Genomic DNA, 20,138 nt, shown 5'->3' on the forward strand with positions numbered 1-20,138 from the left:
GTTGCAAGCTACAGCAGCATGTAAACTAATAAGGACGATTCACAATGAATTGTGTGAATTGAAACTATCGAGTGCCAGTAAATTGCATCAGCACAGCCGATATTTGGAACCGATTAACAGCGCTTGGGCATATTTGCAGTGTTAATATACAAGATGCTACATGAAATAGTTTGCAAAATGAACAGGTTTTCAAAAAGGGGTTGCATGGTAATTTTTCCAGCCATTTCAAATAACAAAACCACTCATCTGACCTGCAAAAAGGGCAAAGAGGCTGCACTGCTACTGTGGTGAATTTTCGCCAGTTCACAAGCTGAACGGTACCAGTTCCGACTTACACCATTTTTTTTACGTTTCCCAACCCTTGATCACACATACCTGTGAGCGTTTGCGTGAGCGTGTGTGAGTGCGTGTCTGTCAAATGTGAAAATAAAATAATTCAGAACGGCTTCGAGCAGCAAACGTCGAGTAGAAAACAGAAAAAAAAGTAGAGAAATATAAACTAAACGTGAAAAGCCGTTGCAATTATTGCGTTGTCGTCGCGTAATATTTAGTGGAACGAGCAGCGCCATGGATTATAATAGATACAGCGCCTACGGCATTGGACAGCGTCGCCAGCCCAATGATGCGTTGTCTTTTGCGCCAATTCGTAGTGGTAGTGGTGGAAGCGGCGGTGGTGGTGGCAATGGCAATGGTGGCTCTGCTGCTCTCGATGATAATTTTCGTGGAGCGTCGCTGTCGATGAATTACGGCAAGAACAGCAATGATTTTAACATTAACAGTCAACGCTATGCAGATATTGATGGCAACAACAAATATGGAAGCGTGCAATCAAATAATCATTTTGGCGGCGGTGGTGGTGGTGGCGGTGGCTACTCAAATTTTACCAACAAAAACAATCAACGCTTTGGTAACAACAACAACCACAACACCAAAGTCAACAGTCGCATTGAAAACTACGACGATCATTTTCGTGGAACGCAACAACAACAACAATCGAGTTTTTTAGGACGCAATTTAGATCAGCGTTTTGCATTGAGTGAAAAAATCTCACGCAATGTTGCAAGCAATCTGGATTATATGCCACCACAACAACAGCAAACACAACTGTCAGCTAATATGGGCTTTGTTCGTTCCCTAAGCGATTTAAACAGCTACAGCAGCAACAATAACAATAATAACAGCAACTACAACAACAGCAACAACAACACTGACAACAATCAACGTTTTTACCCAAATAATAATAATGAACGCAACATTGATTCGTTTGTGCGACGTTCCGATAATTTCAATGACAACTTTTGCGGACCGGACTCGAATCTGAGTCAACAATCGAAGCATTTGAGTCGCAACCCTGGCTCTTCCAATTACGTGAAAGAGCGCTCCAACCCTGGCGCCTCCAATTACAAGCTGAATAATTTAAATGAACGTTATAATAATGGAGGCAACTTTGGCTACAACGAGCGTGGCTTTGACTGCGATTTTCGTGGCCAGCAGCAACAATCGAACAACAGTTATGCGACCAACTTTGACAATAAAAGCCACAACAATAATAACAACAACCACAACTATAGTAACAATTCCAACAACAGCAACAACAATCGAAGCAATCCGCAGCAGTTTCGGCGCCTGAACAATACTGGCGATGCGCTGGTCATGCTGGAAACCGTCAAAGCATTGATGATGAAGAACCAATCCAACTCGCAGGTCGGCAACAATAATTGCGGCTTTGGACAGGGCGGTCCGCCGACTGGCGGCATTCGCAAATGGCATCCAGATAATCAGAGCGGACAAAAACCGAATATGCCCATGGCCCATGCGAACAATCGGCCACAGATGCCTAATATGCAATCCAGGCCGCAAAGGCAGTTAAACAACAACAGCAACCACAACAACAACAACAACCATAACAACAGCAACAACAACAACCATAACAACAGCAACAACAACAATGGTAATATGCCACAAGCACCCATTATTGGCGCCCGTAAGCCACCAGCCGGCGCCAATAAGTTTCCGGGGAATAGACTTCAGAATCCACAACAACAGCAACAACAACAAAAACAACATATTAATAATCCAGCAAACAGGATCAACAACAGCAACAACAAGCAGCAACTGGCTGGCAACCAACCAGCTACCAAGAACATTAATGGTGGTAATAATAATGTTAAACCGAAACCAGTCCAAGTGCCGCCCAAAACCGTTTGTCCCCTCTCCTCCGGCGCCGTCGTGTCCCAAAATACTCAAGCAAAAAGCGCCAACAATAAACAGCCGGAGATCAAGAAAGAAACGATCGATGTCAAACCTAAAGGTAAATACGAAAAAGGAACAGATAACTTTGAGCTTAAGGGGAAATTAAAAAAGAGATTTATTTAAAGTCGAGTAATATCAAAAAAATGCAAAAAGCAGAAAATTAAATTTAACAACTAAATTTAAATATAAAAAAAGGGGAAAAATGGGGAGCGATGTGCATTATAAGGATATACTGAAGAAAATTATTTTGTAGAAAGAGTTGTAAATTCTGATCTACTAATTTAAATTTAACTACAATTTTTTTGACTTATTATGTATGGGAAATATAGAAGAAAAGTTGTCCATTTCTATTATTAAAAGCTAAATTTTAATTTTTTTTTGTTCTGATTGTGTTTATTCCTTGGTTCTCCAAAAACCATTCAGCATGAAATTTTGATAAACTTTTGCTTAAATGAAAAGTTGAATGAAGGTAGTTATAGATTAGTTTGCTTTAGATATTATATTAGTTCTTATTTAACTATTGCACTAACAAATCTTGTTTACAGTTGCAGGTCAAAAGCGTGTCGCTGAAATACCCACAGCACCGCTCACCAAGGCGGTCATCAAGCGTCGCAAGCTGGCAATTAAGCGAGGATTTTTACTTGGCGGCTTCAAGTTGCCGTATATACACAATAATAAGATTACCCATCCGCAGCCGGAGGACAAGTCGTATGCCGTCATGTTCTTCGAGCAGGCGCCCAATTATAGCACGAGCGGTGAGGAGCTGGACGACATGGAAATGGCCGAGATTCAGGATAGTGAACGGGATGGCAAAAATGTTGGACGCACCTTAGTTAAACGGATTCGCAAGCGTCTCCACCACGAGTGGACAATTATGGAGGAGGCGAAGACATACAAGAGCTGGCAGACCTGGTGGACGGACTACAAGTGGTGTGAGAATGCGATCAAGGAACAGCTCCAAACATTTGGCAGCATCAATCTGCGCAATTGCTTTATACCCGATTTGCCGCGTTTAACCACCGAACAGGTGGTCGATTTTATCGTTCAGCAGGCCCAATTTGGCTTGGAGAAGAACTCGGATAACTATTATAACAACATGAAGTCCATTTTTACATTGATGAACATAACGTTCTTGGAGAACCTTAAGATGCCCAACACCGAGAAGGTGCAGGAAATGATACGCGCCGTACCCAACGAATTCTGGTCGTACAAGATGCGCAGCATGGTCTATTTGTGGGCACAGTATCTAAAAATCTCAAAGACCTCGTCGCCATCGACGGAAATTGGCGCCAAGGAGCTGCAGGCCATTGAGAGGGACTGGAAGAATCCCCTATTCCATTGGATAGCCAAGCAGGCATTCGACGAGCTCAAGGTGACTATATCAATATTAATTAGATGGGGATTTCATATAAATTAATGCTCAAATCTTATTCATCTTCACAGGCAATTAGCGAGGTGGAATGGCCGGAGCACAATGAGCTTTATGCAAATCTGGAATCATCTGCCCCAACATCTTCCTAGAGAAATACACATGTGTGCTTGTATGCATTTCCCAATCCCCAAAACTGATTTGAATATATATACATAGACAAACTTCTATTTGTTATGTGTTATGTTTTTCAACAATCACAAAAACCAACGTAAACACAAATTGTAATTGAGAATAAAAGAAATCTAAATAAATGCATACATACCATCTAAAATAGAGTCTTGTAGAGATATGTGTTTCATATGATTGGCGAGATTGTCACAGTTACATAATTCACATGTAGATCGGAAAATGTGCATGTGTTTATCTAGATAAATATAATTACTTATAATTATATATTCTCCAATAGTAAAGATTTAATTATTAGTCTGAGAATTGCGAGATTTTTAAAGTTATATAATATATTATTATGTGTTTGTCTAGGCTTAAGTGCACACTCTCCAATAGATCTCGATAAATATTTATTTTTGGTCTGAGAAAGAAAAAACAGAACCCATTCCAAATGCAGATTTTTAGCAATTTTATTGCCTCTTTTACTCAACTATCTTTTTTTCTTCCAATTACAAACGAATTTTTGGATTAACAATCAAAATTATGTATGATTATTTAATCAATACATGTGAAAGGCTTTAAGCACCCAGTTGCTTATAGAGAATGGGCACATAGTCATCATATTCGGCCTGGTAGAAATTGCCGGCAATGGGATCGCCAAGAGCGTATTTCTTGGCAAAGGTGGCAATCTTGAAGCCGCCGCGTCCGTCGCCACTGTTGTTGGGCAAACGCTTCTCATCAAAGTCCAGTTTGCGCCGTTGCTCGTAGACCAGGAAGACGTAGCGATGCAGCCCTGTCTCTGGCGGTGGTCCTGAACCGACGTAGGCGGAGAGAACTTCGCCCTTGGCTACGTCACTGCCAGGAATGTTGCCAACGAGCCAGTGATGCCACTCCCGAAACTGGGGATCCTTGCGACTGGGTGCATCCGGATCGGTCATACAGAGCGTATACAATTTCGAATTGTCGGCTTCCCATTTCACACAGGGTTGATCTTTCACCTGGGTGGGAGTCAGTACCATGCCGGCTTTTACAGAAATACCGCCATCATATTCAACTGAAACGCTGCACTTTGGTGCCTTGGCGATCACATCGGGCACAATGCAATGCTCCTCCATGCTGCTGGCGATAGATTTACTCGAATAGCTGCGAATTGATTTAATTGTCTGAGCAGACAATTGCAAAATGGCGTAAATTTTTCGATCTGGCTTTGTTGTTGCAGTTCGAATGGAGCTTGGGGCATTTCCATTGACAGCTGTCACGTTGGCAGCCCTAGTTATGCGATTCCATTGCGAAGCTGATGGATATTTCAGAATGCAGCGCCCAAGTCCGCAGCGTGCTATATTCATATTGGTTGATTTTGTCTGCTCGGAAACCAAATTATAAGTCTAATTAATATTTAATACTAATTTCTTGCAAATATTTTAAAGTTGGCAGCTCTGCCACTCACGTTATCGATTGTTTTCCGAAAATGTTAAGGTCACACTCAATTTATATTACTCGAAAAAAATTGGCATTAGATTTCGAAATTTGTTAATGTGATTAAAAATACAGAGTACGATAATAAAAAAACAAGTAGATTGGCAAGGATAATGCTTATATTATATACAATTTAATCGAATACCCTTTTCAGAAAAGAACATCAATGTTGGTCAATCTTCCACTACAATGCTAGGGACTTAATTTATGAATGTTTAAATTAACAAAATGAAGCAACAGTCAATGGGAAATATGGTGAATATGGTTCCACACATCATTGTTTTTTTTTTTCTTTTTGGTTGGTTTGGTAATATTGTTCGCTTTGGGTCTCAAGTTAGAGCTATGGGAGATAACTAAACTTGATGACGCTGTTTGCGTCATGCCTTGCGAAAGATATCGCCGGAACCGTAAGAGTAGCGTCGCTGATTCTTCAGACTATTGCTGACTAGGACCTCCTCATCGAACTGAGAGACTCGCTGCATTTTCGGACGCATCAAACCGCGCACATCGTTCAGCGTGATATCAATATCCTTAAACGCATTCAGCATAAATACGGCCGTGATCACAATCAGAAAGCCACAAATATCGCCGAGAATATTTTCGAAACGCATATCCTTGAATTCCTTCAGAAGTATGGCAGATGCCGTGATCACCAACGTAGTGAACATCACATAATAAACGGGTGTAACAATGCTCGTATTGAAGATGTCCAGTGCCTTGTTCAGATAGTTCATCTGTATCGCAATAAAGGTGACAGTGATGACAATCAGAAACCATGGCATCCACGTCGAAAACACATTCGACCCATTGGCAATTGTGCTCCGGATGGCCAGGCCCAGTGCCTTGCACGACATCACCGTTAACGAACCGATGCCGGAGCATAGGAATAAGTAGACACAAACATTGGTGTGTCCATGCTGCGGTGCCACAAAGCAGGCAACGAATGCACTCGAGCCAAATATACAGATGACATAGAGTATAAAGACCGGTTCCTGCAGCATATCGAACAGCACCTGCAGATCCTCAATCTCCTTGTCCTTGGGCGAGTGTATCACTATTATCGTTGAGCCCAAAATGCACAGAAAGCAACCTATTTTGCCCAACAAATTGAGCTTTTCGTTAAGGAATCGGGATGCCATCACAGCCGAAATGATGACACTCAGTGCGCCCAGGGGCGTCACCAGCGAGGCGGGAGCAAACGCATACGCCGTAAAATTGGCTGCCTCGCCAAGACCCACTGCAAAAAACAGATATCAAATGAGTCACTGTTATCAAGGTACGATTTGGGGATTTCAAGTTAAAACGTTAATAATTTTAATTGATAAAAATAAAATATATGTATTTCTAAACGATTTTATAATCTGCAGAAATTTTTTAGTGATTAACTTACTTGTCAAGAGACCCGCCCACCAGATCCATTCACGTAAATAGCCAAATCCACCTGCTGCCGCCCGCACCTCGCCCTGCCTGCTTATACGCAGCAGGGCCTTCTTTTTGATGATAAAACTAGATCCGATGAAGAAGCATGAGGAAATGGCCAAACCGACACCGATGTAAAAATCCGTATACGAATATGGCTCCGTTAATGCTGATGAGGGCGTGTCTACGGCAACTGAGGCGGGGGACATGTTGTGGGCACTTAGCTGTTGGCCCGTAGGCAGTAATGAGGCTTCGTTATTCATTTTTCACTGCTCGTTTTTTGTTTGCTCTTCGTAACCGCAACTCTCTAGAAGAGACTAACCCAAAACACAAACACAATCAAAATACAAGCGTAAAAGTGCACACAAACTCATTCTCTAATCAGCAGAGTCCGCTGTCTGCATGACTCACACTCTCCCAGCGAGTCTGGCATACGGTTCTTAACACATTTGACTTGTGGCACTTTTCGCATTTATTATACGCTTTACTTGACTTCATTTAAGAAAACATACTTGTTTATTGTTGGGCCATGCAAATATTATAGATGCAACAAACACAGAGAAGAGCGTCCCACTTTGTTTTGTTTGCGCTGCGATTACAAAATCGATTGCCTTCCGCTAGGGCTGCAGTGCTACCAATTTGCATATTGAGTTATCGAATTTAATATTTCAATAATCTCGATAGTTGTCTTAAATAGTGCGGTAAGCAATAACTGATTAATTAAAATTAATAAAAATTTATTTTGCCGTTGTCGAAAACATTTCCAAACTGCATTTGATAAATAACTTGTCAAATTCCGTTTAAAATTTAAAAAAAAAAAAACCGCCAACCATTATAATTGCTGAAACATCTTTGTGCGCGCTGTTAATAACATTTCGGCAAATGTTACTGCATTTGGATCCCCAACAGCTGTTCAGTAGTGTCTCAAATAAGTTTGTTTTTGACGGAGGTGCACGAAAAGTTATACATGGAAGAAGTGTGCCGCGCCTGCATGACCAGTACAGTAGCATTGCTGAACATATTCGCCGATCAGCAGCATCCCAGTTTGGCCGACATGCTCAACGAGTGCGTCGCCTGTGCGATCAAGTTGGAGGATGAGCTTCCCAAGAAAATCTGCCTTGCGTGCATCTGCGATGTGAAAGCAGCATTTGAATTCAAGCGCAGATGTGAGAAGAGCCATCAGGTGCTGAGCTCACAATTAAGAAAAGGTGAGATGAAGCTGGAAGCGCCAGAAGAAGACATCCACCCGGAACCGGAGCATTTGATAAATGAGGAATGCGACACAGAAAAAAGCAGTAAAAGGGATGAATTGTCCCATATCCCGGATTCTGAACCAAGGCAAAAAGAAGCTGATGTGCAGTCCGAACTATTGATAACAGAAAACTGGGAGCTGGCTGAGAGCGATATAGATCTGGGCTGTGTCAAGGTTGAACATGATGAAGACATTATCAACGAGCAACAAAAGGAATCAAGTGCAACAGCTCCCCCCAAAGAACTGAGCACTATCGCATCCGATGCCAAAAAGAGTCAGTTTTTGTGTCCACACTGTGCGAAAAGCTTTACGCAGAGTTCACATCTGAATGCTCACATTCGTACGCACACGGGAGAAAGACCCTATAAGTGCCCGCACTGCCCCAAGGCCTTCAGTCAGGCCTCCAATTTGCGCAAACACATATGCATCCATTCGGGAGAGCGTCCCTTCAAGTGTCCACACTGTACGCGAGCATTTACACGGCACACGGATCTTCAGTATCACATTTCCACGCATCCGGGCAAACAGGTGTACAAGTGCACCCACTGCACCAGGTATTTCATCGAGCAGAGTGAACTGGACGAGCACATGCGCTATCATAATGGCGAAAGGACGTACAAGTGCACAGATTGCTCGAGGGAGTTCTCCTCTGCCTGGCAACTCCAGCGACATATTCGCACCCATACCGGCGAACATCCGTTCAAGTGTCCGCACTGCCCGAAGAATTGTATAGACAAAGGCGATCTGGGCAGACACATCCGATCTCATACCGGGGAGCGTCCATATAAGTGTCCACACTGCCCCAAAGCATTCACCCGGGCCGCTTATCTCAAATCACACATTAGCACTCATCCGGAAATTCTCATTTAAGTTAAATACTCTACAGAAATCCCTCCACTTTCAATAATAATAAATGAGATCTGATCTGATTTTCGCAATTTTTTTATACTAAAATAGTTATAATTGTAAACAAAATTTTAAAAAGATTCTTATAGATTATACATTTTCGTAGTATAAAAATGAAATAAGCAATCATCGTAATTTGATATAAATTGTATATTATTAAAAGTGTGTAATAATAAAATAAAATAAACAATCATTGTAATATTAAATTCAATGCGTACTATAAATTAATTGAAATAAATTATTTAAAAATAATATCTATAATAAAAAAAAAATATATATATATCTAATCAAAAATAAATAATACTAAAAAGTGGTGCACACATTTAATAAATTAAACAAAGATACGTTTTAAAACAATTTTAATAAACGATAACACTATTTGAGCTTATTAAAAGTATCGATATAAAACCAGTGTTAGCATCGATGACATTGCAATGATAACATGAGAAGAAAAAGTGTTGGCGATTGACTGCACTTAACAAATTCACTCCTGTTGCCTGCACGTAATCAAAACAAATAATAGCCCCAAAATGGACGCCAGATTAGATGTAAGTAATTGAGAGCAAGTGAAAATGTAGCACTTTAACACGATTGATACACGTTTCACAGATGTTTGAGGACGTCAACACGTCGCCGTCGCTGGAGGGCGATATGTCCATACCCGGAAAACGGAGAACGACAACAACAGCAACCGCCCAGAATGGAGTGCCAGATTACAATACGCTGGACGAACCGATACGCGAAACTGTGCTGAGGGACATACGCGCTGTTGGCGTCAAGTTCTATCATGTGCTCTATCCCAAAGAGAAATCCAGTCTGCTGCGAGATTGTAAGTGTCTGCGTTGAGTTTGTGTGTGCGTCAGCAGTTTAACTTTTGTGTGTCTTTTCTCAATTTCTGCTTGCTTGCAGGGGATTTGTGGGGCCCGCTGGTGCTGTGTACTTTTATGGCGACCATTCTGCAGGGCTCCTCGTCAGCTGACAGCATGTCAGACAATGGCCCAGAATTTGCCCAGGTCTTTGTTATTGTGTGGATCGGTGCCGCCATTGTAACACTCAACTCCAAACTGCTCGGTGGCAATATGTGCGTAGCTTTAGCTCAAATTTGTGAATTTTGTGTTTAAGTAACTCTTTTTTTCTCTTTAGCTCATTCTTCCAGTCAGTTTGTGTGCTTGGCTATTGCCTGACGCCGGTGGCGCTCGCCTTGATCATCTGTCGCATCATTCTGCTGTCCACGCAGACACGCTTTCTTTTCTTCTTGCGCTTTGTGACCACAACGCTGGGATTCTCCTGGGCAACGTATGGTGAGTGATTCTCATTCACGAGTTTAAATTGCCCATTTAAATTACATATTTCTTGCAGCGTCTTTCATCTTTCTGGGTCAAAGTCAGCCGCCACATCGCAAGCCGCTTGCCGTTTATCCGATTTTCTTGTTCTTCTTCGTCATATCGTGGCTGGTTTTGTCGCATAATTAGTACTTCAACTTTCCATAGCATAACCAAAATTGTAAATTTAATATTTAATTTGAAAACTGTGACCACGCCATTTGTTTAAGCTAAACATGTTGTTTCTTTTCAATTTTTGTTTATTTTATTCTTAAGATCTTACAAATTACATATGTATCGAGTGTGTTTGTTTTTGGCTGACTAAGCGGAACTACACGTCCAGGCTATTTGCCGCCGAGGCCACCTCGAGGGACATTTGCATTTGGACGCCATCGCCCTTGGTGGGGCGATACGTCAGCGAATTGGCCCGCGCCTTGCGTCCCATAAAATGCCGTTCCACCCACTTGAGCAGCGTGTAAACGGAATCAGTCGAGGGCAAACGATGATCGGCAGCGGTTTTCACAATATCCGACGTAGTCACACGGAACGTGCGCGCCATGCCTTTAAGAGCCTGTTTAAAAGAGGATTAGAGTTTTATGATTATTAAGTTCCAATTTACGACTCGATTATAACTACTTACCACCATGGCATCCTCATCGGTTAGATCGTCGCCCACGTAGATAATCTTGATGCGCTCATTCCAGTCGACGCCAAACGATGTGCGCAATATATAAATGGAGGCACGACCCTTGTTCCACTGTACCGGTGGACGGGCCTCGAGCGCACAATGTGCTTCCGTTGCCCGGAAACCGTATTTCTCGATCAGGCTGCGCGCCTTTTCGACCATTGCGGGACGCAGCTGCGTCGGCGTCTCTCGATAGTGAAAGGTGAGCAGAGCACCTTTGTTTTCGACCCAGGCGCCGTCACGGCACACTGAATCCTGCAGCGCTTTGAGCAGATGACTGACCTTGTCCTCATACTCGATAGGCATGGGATGCACAAATTTACTGCCATCGGGATGGAGAATCTCTAAGCCATGGTTTCCCGCATAGGTGATGCCCTCGATGCCGACCATTTTCTTCACATTGTCCACGTTGCGACCCGAAATGACGGCCACATACACATCCGAGTGATTGGAGAGCTTGAAGAGCACGTTCTTAATCTCCGGCGGAAGAGTGGCCAAATCCGGATGCGGCGCAATCGGCGCCAGAGTGCCATCATAGTCCAGCAATAACGCCAGCTTGTGATTATAGCCGATGTATCTACAAATATAGATTTAATTTAAGAATTTTTAAGAGACTTCAAATACTTAAGTTGTATATTAAAAACTGATTATTTCTCAATCTATAAATATATATACCTTAAGCATCTTAAGTAGAATTCAAGGTAAACTTAAGTTGGATATAAAAGAGTTATTTGTTTTTGTTTCAAAATAAAATCGAATATTGAGCTTAACAATTGATACATCAATTAATCAAACAATAATAGTAAAATAAGTCAATTTGCAAAAGTACAATAACATTTAAAATAAGAACAAAATTTCTATAATTAAGATCCAACTAAGATTTACTTTATCATAATTTAGAAATTAAGTAAAGATTGGATTCAAGGTAAACTCACTTCAGTAAGTAGTCATCAAAGTCGTCTACGGAGACGGGTTGCATGATGGTGGTTCCGACGTCGTCCATCTCGAGAGCACCCACTGCCTTGAGGAAACAGCGCATCCAGTGGCTGACATCGCACTCGGCCTCGCGACGACGGAGTCGCGCCATGCGCAGGATGCGCTCATCCTCGGGCATGGTCAGAGCACGATGAATGACCTCGGCGGCCTCATTTACCTCGTACGGATTGCAGAGCAGCGCCTCGTGCATCATTTCGCCGGCACCGGCAAAGGGTGAGATGACCAGAACGCCGGGCACCTCATTGATCTGGCAGGCGACAAACTCCTTGGCCACCAGATTCATGCCGTCCCGAAGGGGCGTCACCAGACACACGGCCGCATCCCGATAGAGCGCCGCGAGCTCATCCTGACTGACATAGTCATAGATGTAGCGAATGGGCGCCCAGTTAGCCGTGGTGAAGCGTCCATTAATCCGTCCGACCAGCTGATCCACCTCCTCCTTCAGCTCACGATATTCCTTGACATCGGTGCGCGACGGCACCGAAATCTGCAGCAGACTAACCTTCTCCTTGTGCTGCGGATACTTCAGTAGCAGTGCCTCAAATGCCATCAGGCGATGCACCAAACCCTTCGTGTAATCCAAACGGTCCACACCCAAGATGATCTGTTGTTTGGACGTCTTTAGCACTTTGGGCGCATTCTGTGCCAGATTGACAAACCGCTCGTAGGGTATCCCAATGGGCAGCGGTCGAACGCGAACGGTGCGTCCACCGTGCTCCACCAGCAGATTGTTGCGATCGACGCGACAACCGAGCGTACGCTGACAGCAGTCCACAAAGTTCAGGCAATAGTCCTGAATGTGAAAACCAACCAGATCACAGCCGAGCATGCCCTGCAATATCTCATCGGACCACGGCAATAGCCGGAAGATGTCCCACGGCGGGAAGGGTATGTGCAGGAAGAAGGCCAAACGACATGGTAGATTCTTCTCCTCAGCATGCTCACGCACCCAGTTGGCGGCCAACATTAGATGATAGTCGTGTATCCACACAATTGGTGGATTCTTGTCGCTGCCATTATTCTTAGCCAGGCACTTCTCCAGTGCCTCAATTGTGCGCACGGCGAAAAACTTATTAACCGTCACATAATCGCGCCAATGCTCGCCACCAAAATTGGCGCGTCCCGGCATCGAGTGGAACAAAGGCCAGAAGATCTTATTGCAGCAGCCATTGTAGTAGCTATCAAAGATCTTTGAATCGATGTTCACCGACACGACCTGATCGGATTTGAGGCCAGCTGTTGGCGTCTGATCGTAGGGATTCGATTCGGGTATCGCCTCATTGGGATCCTCCAAGTGGATGCCAGACCAGCCCACCCAGAGACCACTGCCCTTGATAACCACCGGACAGACGGCCGTAACAAGACCGCCAGCACTATAAAAAGACGAAAAAAAACCTTCAAGTTATTTGAAAACAAATGATAATCAAATTGCAAGTATTTGAAAACCGTTTATTCGAATTTGCTTATGCAAAAATTGATAGTTAAGGTATCGAGCGCAGTATCGATATCAATGTTATTAACTACTTTATAGGTTATCGGGATGTTGGACTGCCTTTGTATATTTTCAAAAAGAATAGTGCAAGCTTTTACATTGTTGCAGCAATAATAAGTAAAGATTTTCATTGCATGTTGTTTGATTTTTTGAATGTGTGTGCAAAAAGTGTGCATACCTATTGATACATATATATAATATATATATAAATGTATATATACATACATATAAATATATATTTATGTATATATATATATATATATACAAAAGCTTCTGTGTTCGAGCCCCAGGCCCACTTTACCACAGGGTGCATCACAATGACACTGACACTTAAGGCACTGATAAGCAGGAGCCATAAAAAAATGAGCGCCTGCCTGATACGGCACAAGTGTAAACAACCTCGACTCTGGCCGGCTCTGGCTTAGAGGCCGAAACCAGCAAAAAAATAGAAAGAGCAACCCCATTATGAAATAGCAACAAAGTTAAAAGGCGAATTCCAAAATGGAAACCGTTTCCCGGTCTATTTGTTTTTTGGCTGGGGTCAGTTCAGTTGGTTTTGAAACCCACCCAGCGAGTTAGGTGCACGTGCTCTTGTGTTTGTGTTTTTTCAGTGTCAGGTTCGCAGCTTTGCGATATGAAAAGCGTTAAAGTGACGCCTCTACTATTGACCCCTTTATATGCAACATTTCGTCGTAGTTTTTGTCGTCGTCAGGCGGCAAGGGTCAAAACCGCTTAATGGGCCTCCACTGATAAGGCCGAATTAGTTTATTATTGAATTTGGTTGTCTAATTTTTTTCACAAAATTTACTTCCAGCAAGCTCGAGACAATTTACAATTTGCTCATCTCTCTTGCTCCCTCGCTACACGCCCCTCATCCCATGTATATTTCTTTGTATCACGCTCTCTGTGTGTATTTTGCGCTGATAACAGAATGACAGTCTTAGAAGCGTGTAGAAACATTACTACCTATAGTTCCGTTCCCGCTGACCGCTCTGGTCCGAGACAGCTTATCTTCAAATGCAAATTGTACGTCCAAAATTTGAATTGGGTTAGTTTTCAAAAATGTTGAGAAATTTGACTTAAGCTAAGGCTTAACTTGCACCGATTTCACGACAATCTTGATAAGTTAATTCATGGAGACGTTTGTATTATAATATAATATACACATCTACATTTAAATTTACATTTACATTTAATATAAATATTATTTATATTGAGGATTATGACTTTGTTTTCGGTTCAGCGGACAAGACTGTACTAGTTCAGTGACCTTTTACCGTTGTTGCTTTGTTCGAAGTGTTGGAAACTAATTTGGATGAGAATATGTTTAAATTTTGAATCCTTTTGTTTTATTTCAGTATTTTATCGATTATTATATTATCTAACACAATTGACAATCTTTTAAAACTCAAGCCTTAAACCAAAATATTTGCAAAATAAAAATATAAAAGAATATTTGTTAAAATTATTTGTTCCTGGTCTTCTCAAAAATATTACACAACTTACATCTTATTTTACAATCTTGACTTTCAAATATAAATTCGTTATAAAACCTAGACACAGAATATTTAATTTTTTATTTATGTTTTTATTTAAATTTTTTTAATTTCATTTGTAACTAATACCAACACTCTTAAACGCTAATCAATGATTACCTACAAAATATTGGATTAAATGTGTTTTCTCATCAAAATTTTCATCTCAGCAACATTTGCGTCTATTTTCACATTGAACCCATTAAAAATGTGGAAGAGGGCACAATGAGATTGTGCAAAATCAGGTAACATGCAGTAGGAAGCAACTCCGATCCGAATCGATTTAGTCAAGCCGATCTCAGTGTGTACAAGAAGTAAAGACTTCAAATTTTTAATATTATATCTTGTATACCATAGAAACTTGTGCTGAGAGTATCTCCTAGTCAAGCATTCTAATTAATTGTGTTATGTAATCATTTAAATATGCACTTTTCACAAACTGCTTGCTCACATCTCTCGTTAATTTCTTGAGCTCACCTGGCTTTGCGTTCCAGCTCTTTGGTTTTGGGATTGCGCGTTAAGACAAATGGCAATCGATTGGAGACAACGATCAGACTGGCCTTCGTCGACGGCTCCCCGGCATTGGTCACAATGATCTCCGTGTCGGCCATATTTTGTTTGATTTTTTGTTTTTGCAAGTTCATTTACAATTGCAGTTGCAGTTGCAACAGTTGTCAACAGTCACCGATTTTTGAATGTCCTTTCTAAACGGATTGATTAAAAGAAACAATTCACACTGATTTAAAATCACAATTGGGAATGCAAAAGTCTTAGCACATATTCACAATTTCAAACAGGATGTTTGAGAAATGTTAACGGCGTTGTATTTATTTATTATTTTAGTATTATAAATTTTTTTTTTTTTTGGGGGGGGGGCCTTGGACTTGTGTGCGCTGCGCTGTGTGGCTAACAACTAATAATTGCGCTGGAAATGCACTGGCTCTGAGATGGTGAGAGATGCAATCGTTGTTGACGCCTGTCTGCTGGATTGCTTATCAATGAGCCACCTCTATCGCCTATACTTACTATATACGGACTATATACGGACAAAGCGAATCGCTTACCGCACCTCAAAGGGGCTCGTAGAGCAAGAGAAGGTTCCGCAGATCGAGAGAGGCCGACGCGTTTTCCGAAAAAATAAAACAAACAATTTTAGTTCTGCGTACTCTGGACTTATCAGTCCAAGATGCAATTCGCGAGCGAAGAACTTTTATATTTTCTTTTCTTTGAGCTGTCGACTACGGATTCTCGCGTTAGCCAGCAGGTCCGTACCCTGCCAAAAATAGACAAGTACTAAAGTTAATCTCTCACATAACTCGTACTTTTCTTCGAAAATAAAGCAAACAATTTAATTATTGTGATGCGTTGTCAGGTTCCACAGAGTCCACACTCAAGCGTCGCTTATCAGAACAGTATTGAGCAGTAAATTTCTAGTATTTTCAGCTCATTACGTATATGCGAAAGCGTGCCAAGTGAATCCAGAAAAATTGAGAATTCAATATTTAAATTCCACTTTTCTCTCTTCCATTTTGAGTTCTGTCCCCCATCGCAAAGGAGCTACAAAATCACAGCTGTTCCACTTACAGCAAGTAAAGACTAGTCTTAGATGTGTGGTATTAACTGCCCGCATCTAGTTTCATCAGCTTGGCAAACGTTTGTCTCTTAAGACGGTAAGTCAATAAGTCACTATGTTATTCTTGTTGTTTGTCGCTTCAGTTATTTAAGGGAGAAGTTGTCTATTTTTGGAACTGGAATTGCACTTGACTGCTGCTTATAGATAATTTTGTATGTAATCCTTGCATAACCTTGTCATAACCTTAGATTTATCAATTAATTCAGTTGCGTTGATTGAGAACAATGCTGATAAGAGCGTCTTTCGCTGTGCAACTTAATGCCATTTTGTTTATGCAATGCACTCAAGATTTGGATTTGCCTAATTACATCGCCTACGCATTAGGTATGTGTGCTTAAGGTGTTTTTGAACTTGAACGCGAGATCATGTCGGACATTCATGCGCTTGTCATCGCGACAAACTTACAATTTGCGTGATGCCTGGAATTTGCAATAACACATTCACAATTCAACCTAGCCTAGTCATGTGTAACGATGCACCTGATAACCCGATTCAAGGGTCGGCTGAGAACATTATATATAGTTTTCTTAACAGCTGTGGAGGTTTGTCGTTTGTCGTTTGACGCAAGTCATCATTTGTTGAGGCTGCAATTTAAATTAAATAGTAAAGTAACGGTCTTTTAGCAGCGAATCAGTTGCCATAGCAAGCAGCCTTTGTCAGCATTAGTCGATCGGAGTATTTTGAGTTTGGTATGGTATCGATAATTTTGTGTTTATATCTCGTTTATCTTACTATAAAAAAATTCAAGATTGCACTTGTGCATGATTAGTTGCCAGAATAAAGATACACATCACACTTAATTTAAGTAAATAAATGATAATGTAAAGCGACTGGTGCTTGATGGTATTACAAGGCAGCCATCAGCTGTTAAAATTAATCTCAACCTTTCTTTTCAGCTTATTTGTTTAACTAAATGCCAGCACGCTATAATTAACCTATCATTGTTTATGTAATTTTGCATCTAATAAATAAATACAAATTCCTTTCTAGAATGGAAACCGTGAGCAACAGTTTTTTTTAACAACAAATTTACGGTCGCTGTTAATAACATGTTGCGAAATGTTAGTTTTTGGTTGACAAGAAAATAACAGAGCAAAAAAGAAAGAAGAAGGATTCTCGCTGCGATCAACTTATCATGGATCCCACGATTGTTGAGTTTATTGGAGAGAAGTGCATGATCAGTATAATACCGAACTTCTCCAATGAGCCGCTGCACTTAATTTATGGATCTGTGGGTCCATTTCGTGCCGGTTTTCCCGTTTTCGTGCCATTGTGGCTGGCGGCACATCTGCGAAAACAACAAAAATGTCGCATTGTGCCGCCGGAATGGATGGAAATGGAAACACTGGAAGAGATCAAAGAGGAGGAGAAGCGCTCCAAGTAAGTTTACGTTTGTATGTCTATATAAAAGTTACCCCTTAATTGTTGAGTGTTATTGCTCCTCAGATTCTTTACCAAGATGCCCAGTGAGCATTACATGGTGGTGGCCCAACTGGTCATGAGTACAGCACCAGATGATGTGCCACGTTGCGAAGAGTTGCGTACCATTATCAAGGATATCTTCGACATACGCGAATCAAAGTTGCGCACCTCGATCGATGCATTCATCAAGGGCGAAGGCACATACGCCAAGTTGGACAATTTAACGCTGCTAGAGATGCACAGCGTGCGACCAATTCTGCCCTATTCCCTAGATCACATAGCACGCTACCAAAGAATGGCAACGGCATCGCAGCGAGACACTTCCATGATGAACACAACAGGCGGCGGCACGGGAACAGGCTCAATGAGCAACTCTTTCTTCACACAATAATAAATAATGTTAATAATTTTAGGTTTAGTTAATTGTAAATACTAGAAAATATTATAATAAAATAGAGCTAAGCAATACTCGCCACATTCCTGCAAAGGGGCAGCAATTAAAATTGGCTGGCATGTTAAAAATCAGGCATACAATTTGTACAACTTTATTTATCAAAAATAGTATAGTATAAATGTTTATTGATGTAGTTGCTAAAGTGGACAAATAGCATTAAACAAATAACACAATTCAATCGCGCTTAACATAAGCTTAAACAGTTAATAAAAAGTCGCATGCTGCATTAATCAGGAGCTGGTGAAGCCGATTCCGGATGAACCCTTTTCACATGTCGACATAAGTTGTCCCAACGTGGTGTCACAAATTTGCAGCCAGAGATTATGCACACATGCAGCAGGACTCCCTCAGTGGGCACATGCTTCACAATGTGCCGCTTAATGTTATAGCCACGATTGGTGCGATAATCGCAACTGTTGCACTTATACAATATAATTTTGCCTTGCATGTGGCTTCTTCTGCAATTATAAATATAATTTAAATATTGTATTAGAGGTAATATTTTGATAAAAAGTTTCCATTGTATTGAATATTATGATTGCAATTTGTAAACAAATCTAAAATTTCTTTTCTTTTTATTTCCTTACTTTGGTTTAGCAATATTTTTCTTCTGTGTTTTTGAATCTTTCTCTTTTTGAATAGGTTTGGCTGCTGAAGACGCTTCAGCTGACAGTGCTGTGGACATTTCATCAATTGTCATTGATCTTGTATCCTCATAGTCATCCTCATGCTCCACTCCTGGATATGCTTGATCCTCATCCTCCGCATATGCTTGATCGTCATCCTCCTCATAAACTTGATGTTCATCCTCCGGATATGTTTGATGCCCATCCTCCGGATGTGTTTGATGCCCATCCTCCGGATATACTTTATGCTCATCCTCCGGATATGTTTGATGCTCATCCTCCGGGTATGCTTGATGCTCATCCTCCGGATATGTTTGGTCCACATGCTCCAGATATGTTTGATCCTCATCCTCTGGATATACACGATCCTCATCATCCATATATGTTCGATCCTCATCAGTGGGCTTTGGGCTTGCTGGCTCCTCATCACATGGCTTTATTTCGGAATCCTCACATGTGGGTGGGGGAGTCGTCGAATCCTTAACTGCCGGTTTTTCCACCCGATGCAGTCGCTGAATGTGTCGCGTCAGATTATCCCAGCGCAATGACGAAAACGAGCAGCCCGAAAAGGGACACAAATGTTGCAGTTCCCTGGGAGGTTTCTCATAATGATTGGCGAGGTGCCGTTGAACATTGTAGGCACGATTTGTCTGATAGCTGCATTTTGTGCACCTATATAATTTTTTGGGTTTCGGCATCTTCTTTGGCCCAGTCACCACCACCACATCGTCATCCATTGTGCACAACTTTCAAAACATCTGAAGGCAGCGGCTAAGTTGGATATTTTTTGTTAATCTCTCATCATGCAGAGATGGAGCTAAATGGGCAAAATACTTTTCAAATAATATTATTTCCACAGAACAAGCTGAGAGCAATATGATTGTATATTATTTAATAGCTACAAGTTTTTATGTCCAAATGCATTTATTTTTATTGGCGTTGCCAACTTGCTGTACACCTTGTTAACGTTTCAATGTGAATGGCAGAGAGGAATGGCGCAAAAACTGAAAAGTGCTAAAAATTATTTCAGGAAATATGGAAAGCTTATTAAACTCTAATCCGATCCTTGTAAAATCGTTTATATCGAAAATGAAACAAATGTCTGTATAATAATCAGTTACTCTGTT

At 41.4% G+C, this 20,138-nt stretch overlaps 8 protein-coding genes across 10 annotated transcripts; 4 read left to right on the top strand and 4 right to left on the bottom strand.

Annotated features, from left to right (window-relative positions):
• The first annotated feature begins 367 nt into the window (after positions 1-367).
• On the top strand, positions 368-3,968 carry LOC6566791 (GATA zinc finger domain-containing protein 14). The gene is made up of 3 exons (XM_032739519.1): positions 368-2,311; positions 2,799-3,625; positions 3,697-3,968. Exons 1-3 carry the CDS (start codon positions 568-570, stop codon positions 3,772-3,774), a joined length of 2,649 nt encoding a protein of 882 aa, XP_032595410.1. The 5' UTR covers positions 368-567; the 3' UTR covers positions 3,775-3,968.
• A 270-nt stretch (positions 3,969-4,238) lies between these two features.
• On the bottom strand, positions 4,239-5,232 carry LOC6566792 (phosphatidylethanolamine-binding protein homolog F40A3.3). Its single transcript, XM_001993155.3, has one exon. It carries the CDS (start codon positions 5,137-5,139, stop codon positions 4,372-4,374), a length of 768 nt encoding a protein of 255 aa, XP_001993191.2. The 5' UTR covers positions 5,140-5,232; the 3' UTR covers positions 4,239-4,371.
• Positions 5,233-5,370: 138 nt separating this feature from the next.
• On the bottom strand, positions 5,371-7,318 carry LOC6566793 (magnesium transporter NIPA2). The gene is made up of 3 exons (XM_001993156.2): positions 7,201-7,318; positions 6,660-7,005; positions 5,371-6,506 (listed from the first exon to the last, which is right to left on the bottom strand). Exons 2-3 carry the CDS (start codon positions 6,949-6,951, stop codon positions 5,647-5,649), a joined length of 1,152 nt encoding a protein of 383 aa, XP_001993192.1. The 5' UTR covers positions 6,952-7,005; positions 7,201-7,318; the 3' UTR covers positions 5,371-5,646.
• Positions 7,319-7,579: 261 nt separating this feature from the next.
• On the top strand, positions 7,580-8,892 carry LOC6566794 (zinc finger protein 691). The gene has a single exon (XM_001993157.2). It carries the CDS (start codon positions 7,656-7,658, stop codon positions 8,808-8,810), a length of 1,155 nt encoding a protein of 384 aa, XP_001993193.1. The 5' UTR covers positions 7,580-7,655; the 3' UTR covers positions 8,811-8,892.
• Positions 8,893-9,189: 297 nt separating this feature from the next.
• Positions 9,190-10,421, top strand: LOC6566795 (protein YIPF6). Its single transcript, XM_001993158.3, has 5 exons — positions 9,190-9,394; positions 9,456-9,675; positions 9,756-9,927; positions 9,990-10,147; positions 10,206-10,421. Exons 1-5 carry the CDS (start codon positions 9,377-9,379, stop codon positions 10,316-10,318), a joined length of 681 nt encoding a protein of 226 aa, XP_001993194.1. The 5' UTR covers positions 9,190-9,376; the 3' UTR covers positions 10,319-10,421.
• Positions 10,416-16,166, bottom strand: LOC6566742 (alpha,alpha-trehalose-phosphate synthase [UDP-forming] 56 kDa subunit). Of its 3 annotated transcripts, none has more exons than XM_032739521.2 (5): positions 15,946-16,166; positions 15,354-15,580; positions 11,789-13,222; positions 10,809-11,430; positions 10,416-10,739 (listed from the first exon to the last, which is right to left on the bottom strand). In XM_032739521.2, the coding sequence occupies exons 2-5, from the start codon at positions 15,518-15,520 to the stop codon at positions 10,500-10,502; spliced, it is 2,463 nt and encodes an 820-aa protein (XP_032595412.1). In that variant the 5' UTR covers positions 15,521-15,580; positions 15,946-16,166; the 3' UTR covers positions 10,416-10,499. The 3 variants fall into 3 exon arrangements, with proteins under 3 accessions (XP_032595412.1, XP_032595411.1, XP_001993195.2); XM_032739520.2 differs by having other exon boundaries at positions 10,418-10,739; positions 15,941-16,128; XM_001993159.3 differs by having other exon boundaries at positions 10,418-10,739; positions 15,903-16,128.
• Positions 16,167-16,430: 264 nt separating this feature from the next.
• LOC6566743 (probable DNA replication complex GINS protein PSF2) lies at positions 16,431-18,456 on the top strand. The gene is made up of 3 exons (XM_001993160.3): positions 16,431-16,546; positions 17,500-17,889; positions 17,956-18,456. The coding sequence occupies exons 2-3, from the start codon at positions 17,645-17,647 to the stop codon at positions 18,320-18,322; spliced, it is 612 nt and encodes a 203-aa protein (XP_001993196.1). The 5' UTR covers positions 16,431-16,546; positions 17,500-17,644; the 3' UTR covers positions 18,323-18,456.
• A 155-nt stretch (positions 18,457-18,611) lies between these two features.
• LOC6566744 (transcription elongation factor spt5) lies at positions 18,612-19,949 on the bottom strand. Its single transcript, XM_001993161.3, has 2 exons — positions 18,973-19,949; positions 18,612-18,843 (listed from the first exon to the last, which is right to left on the bottom strand). The coding sequence occupies exons 1-2, from the start codon at positions 19,746-19,748 to the stop codon at positions 18,612-18,614; spliced, it is 1,008 nt and encodes a 335-aa protein (XP_001993197.1). The 5' UTR covers positions 19,749-19,949.
• Between the last annotated feature and the right edge of the window lie 189 nt (positions 19,950-20,138).

This window comes from Drosophila grimshawi, unplaced genomic scaffold, assembly GCF_018153295.1.
Source record: "Drosophila grimshawi isolate 15287-2541.00 unplaced genomic scaffold, ASM1815329v1 contig_1377, whole genome shotgun sequence".
Classification (NCBI taxonomy): domain Eukaryota; kingdom Metazoa; phylum Arthropoda; class Insecta; order Diptera; family Drosophilidae; genus Drosophila; species Drosophila grimshawi.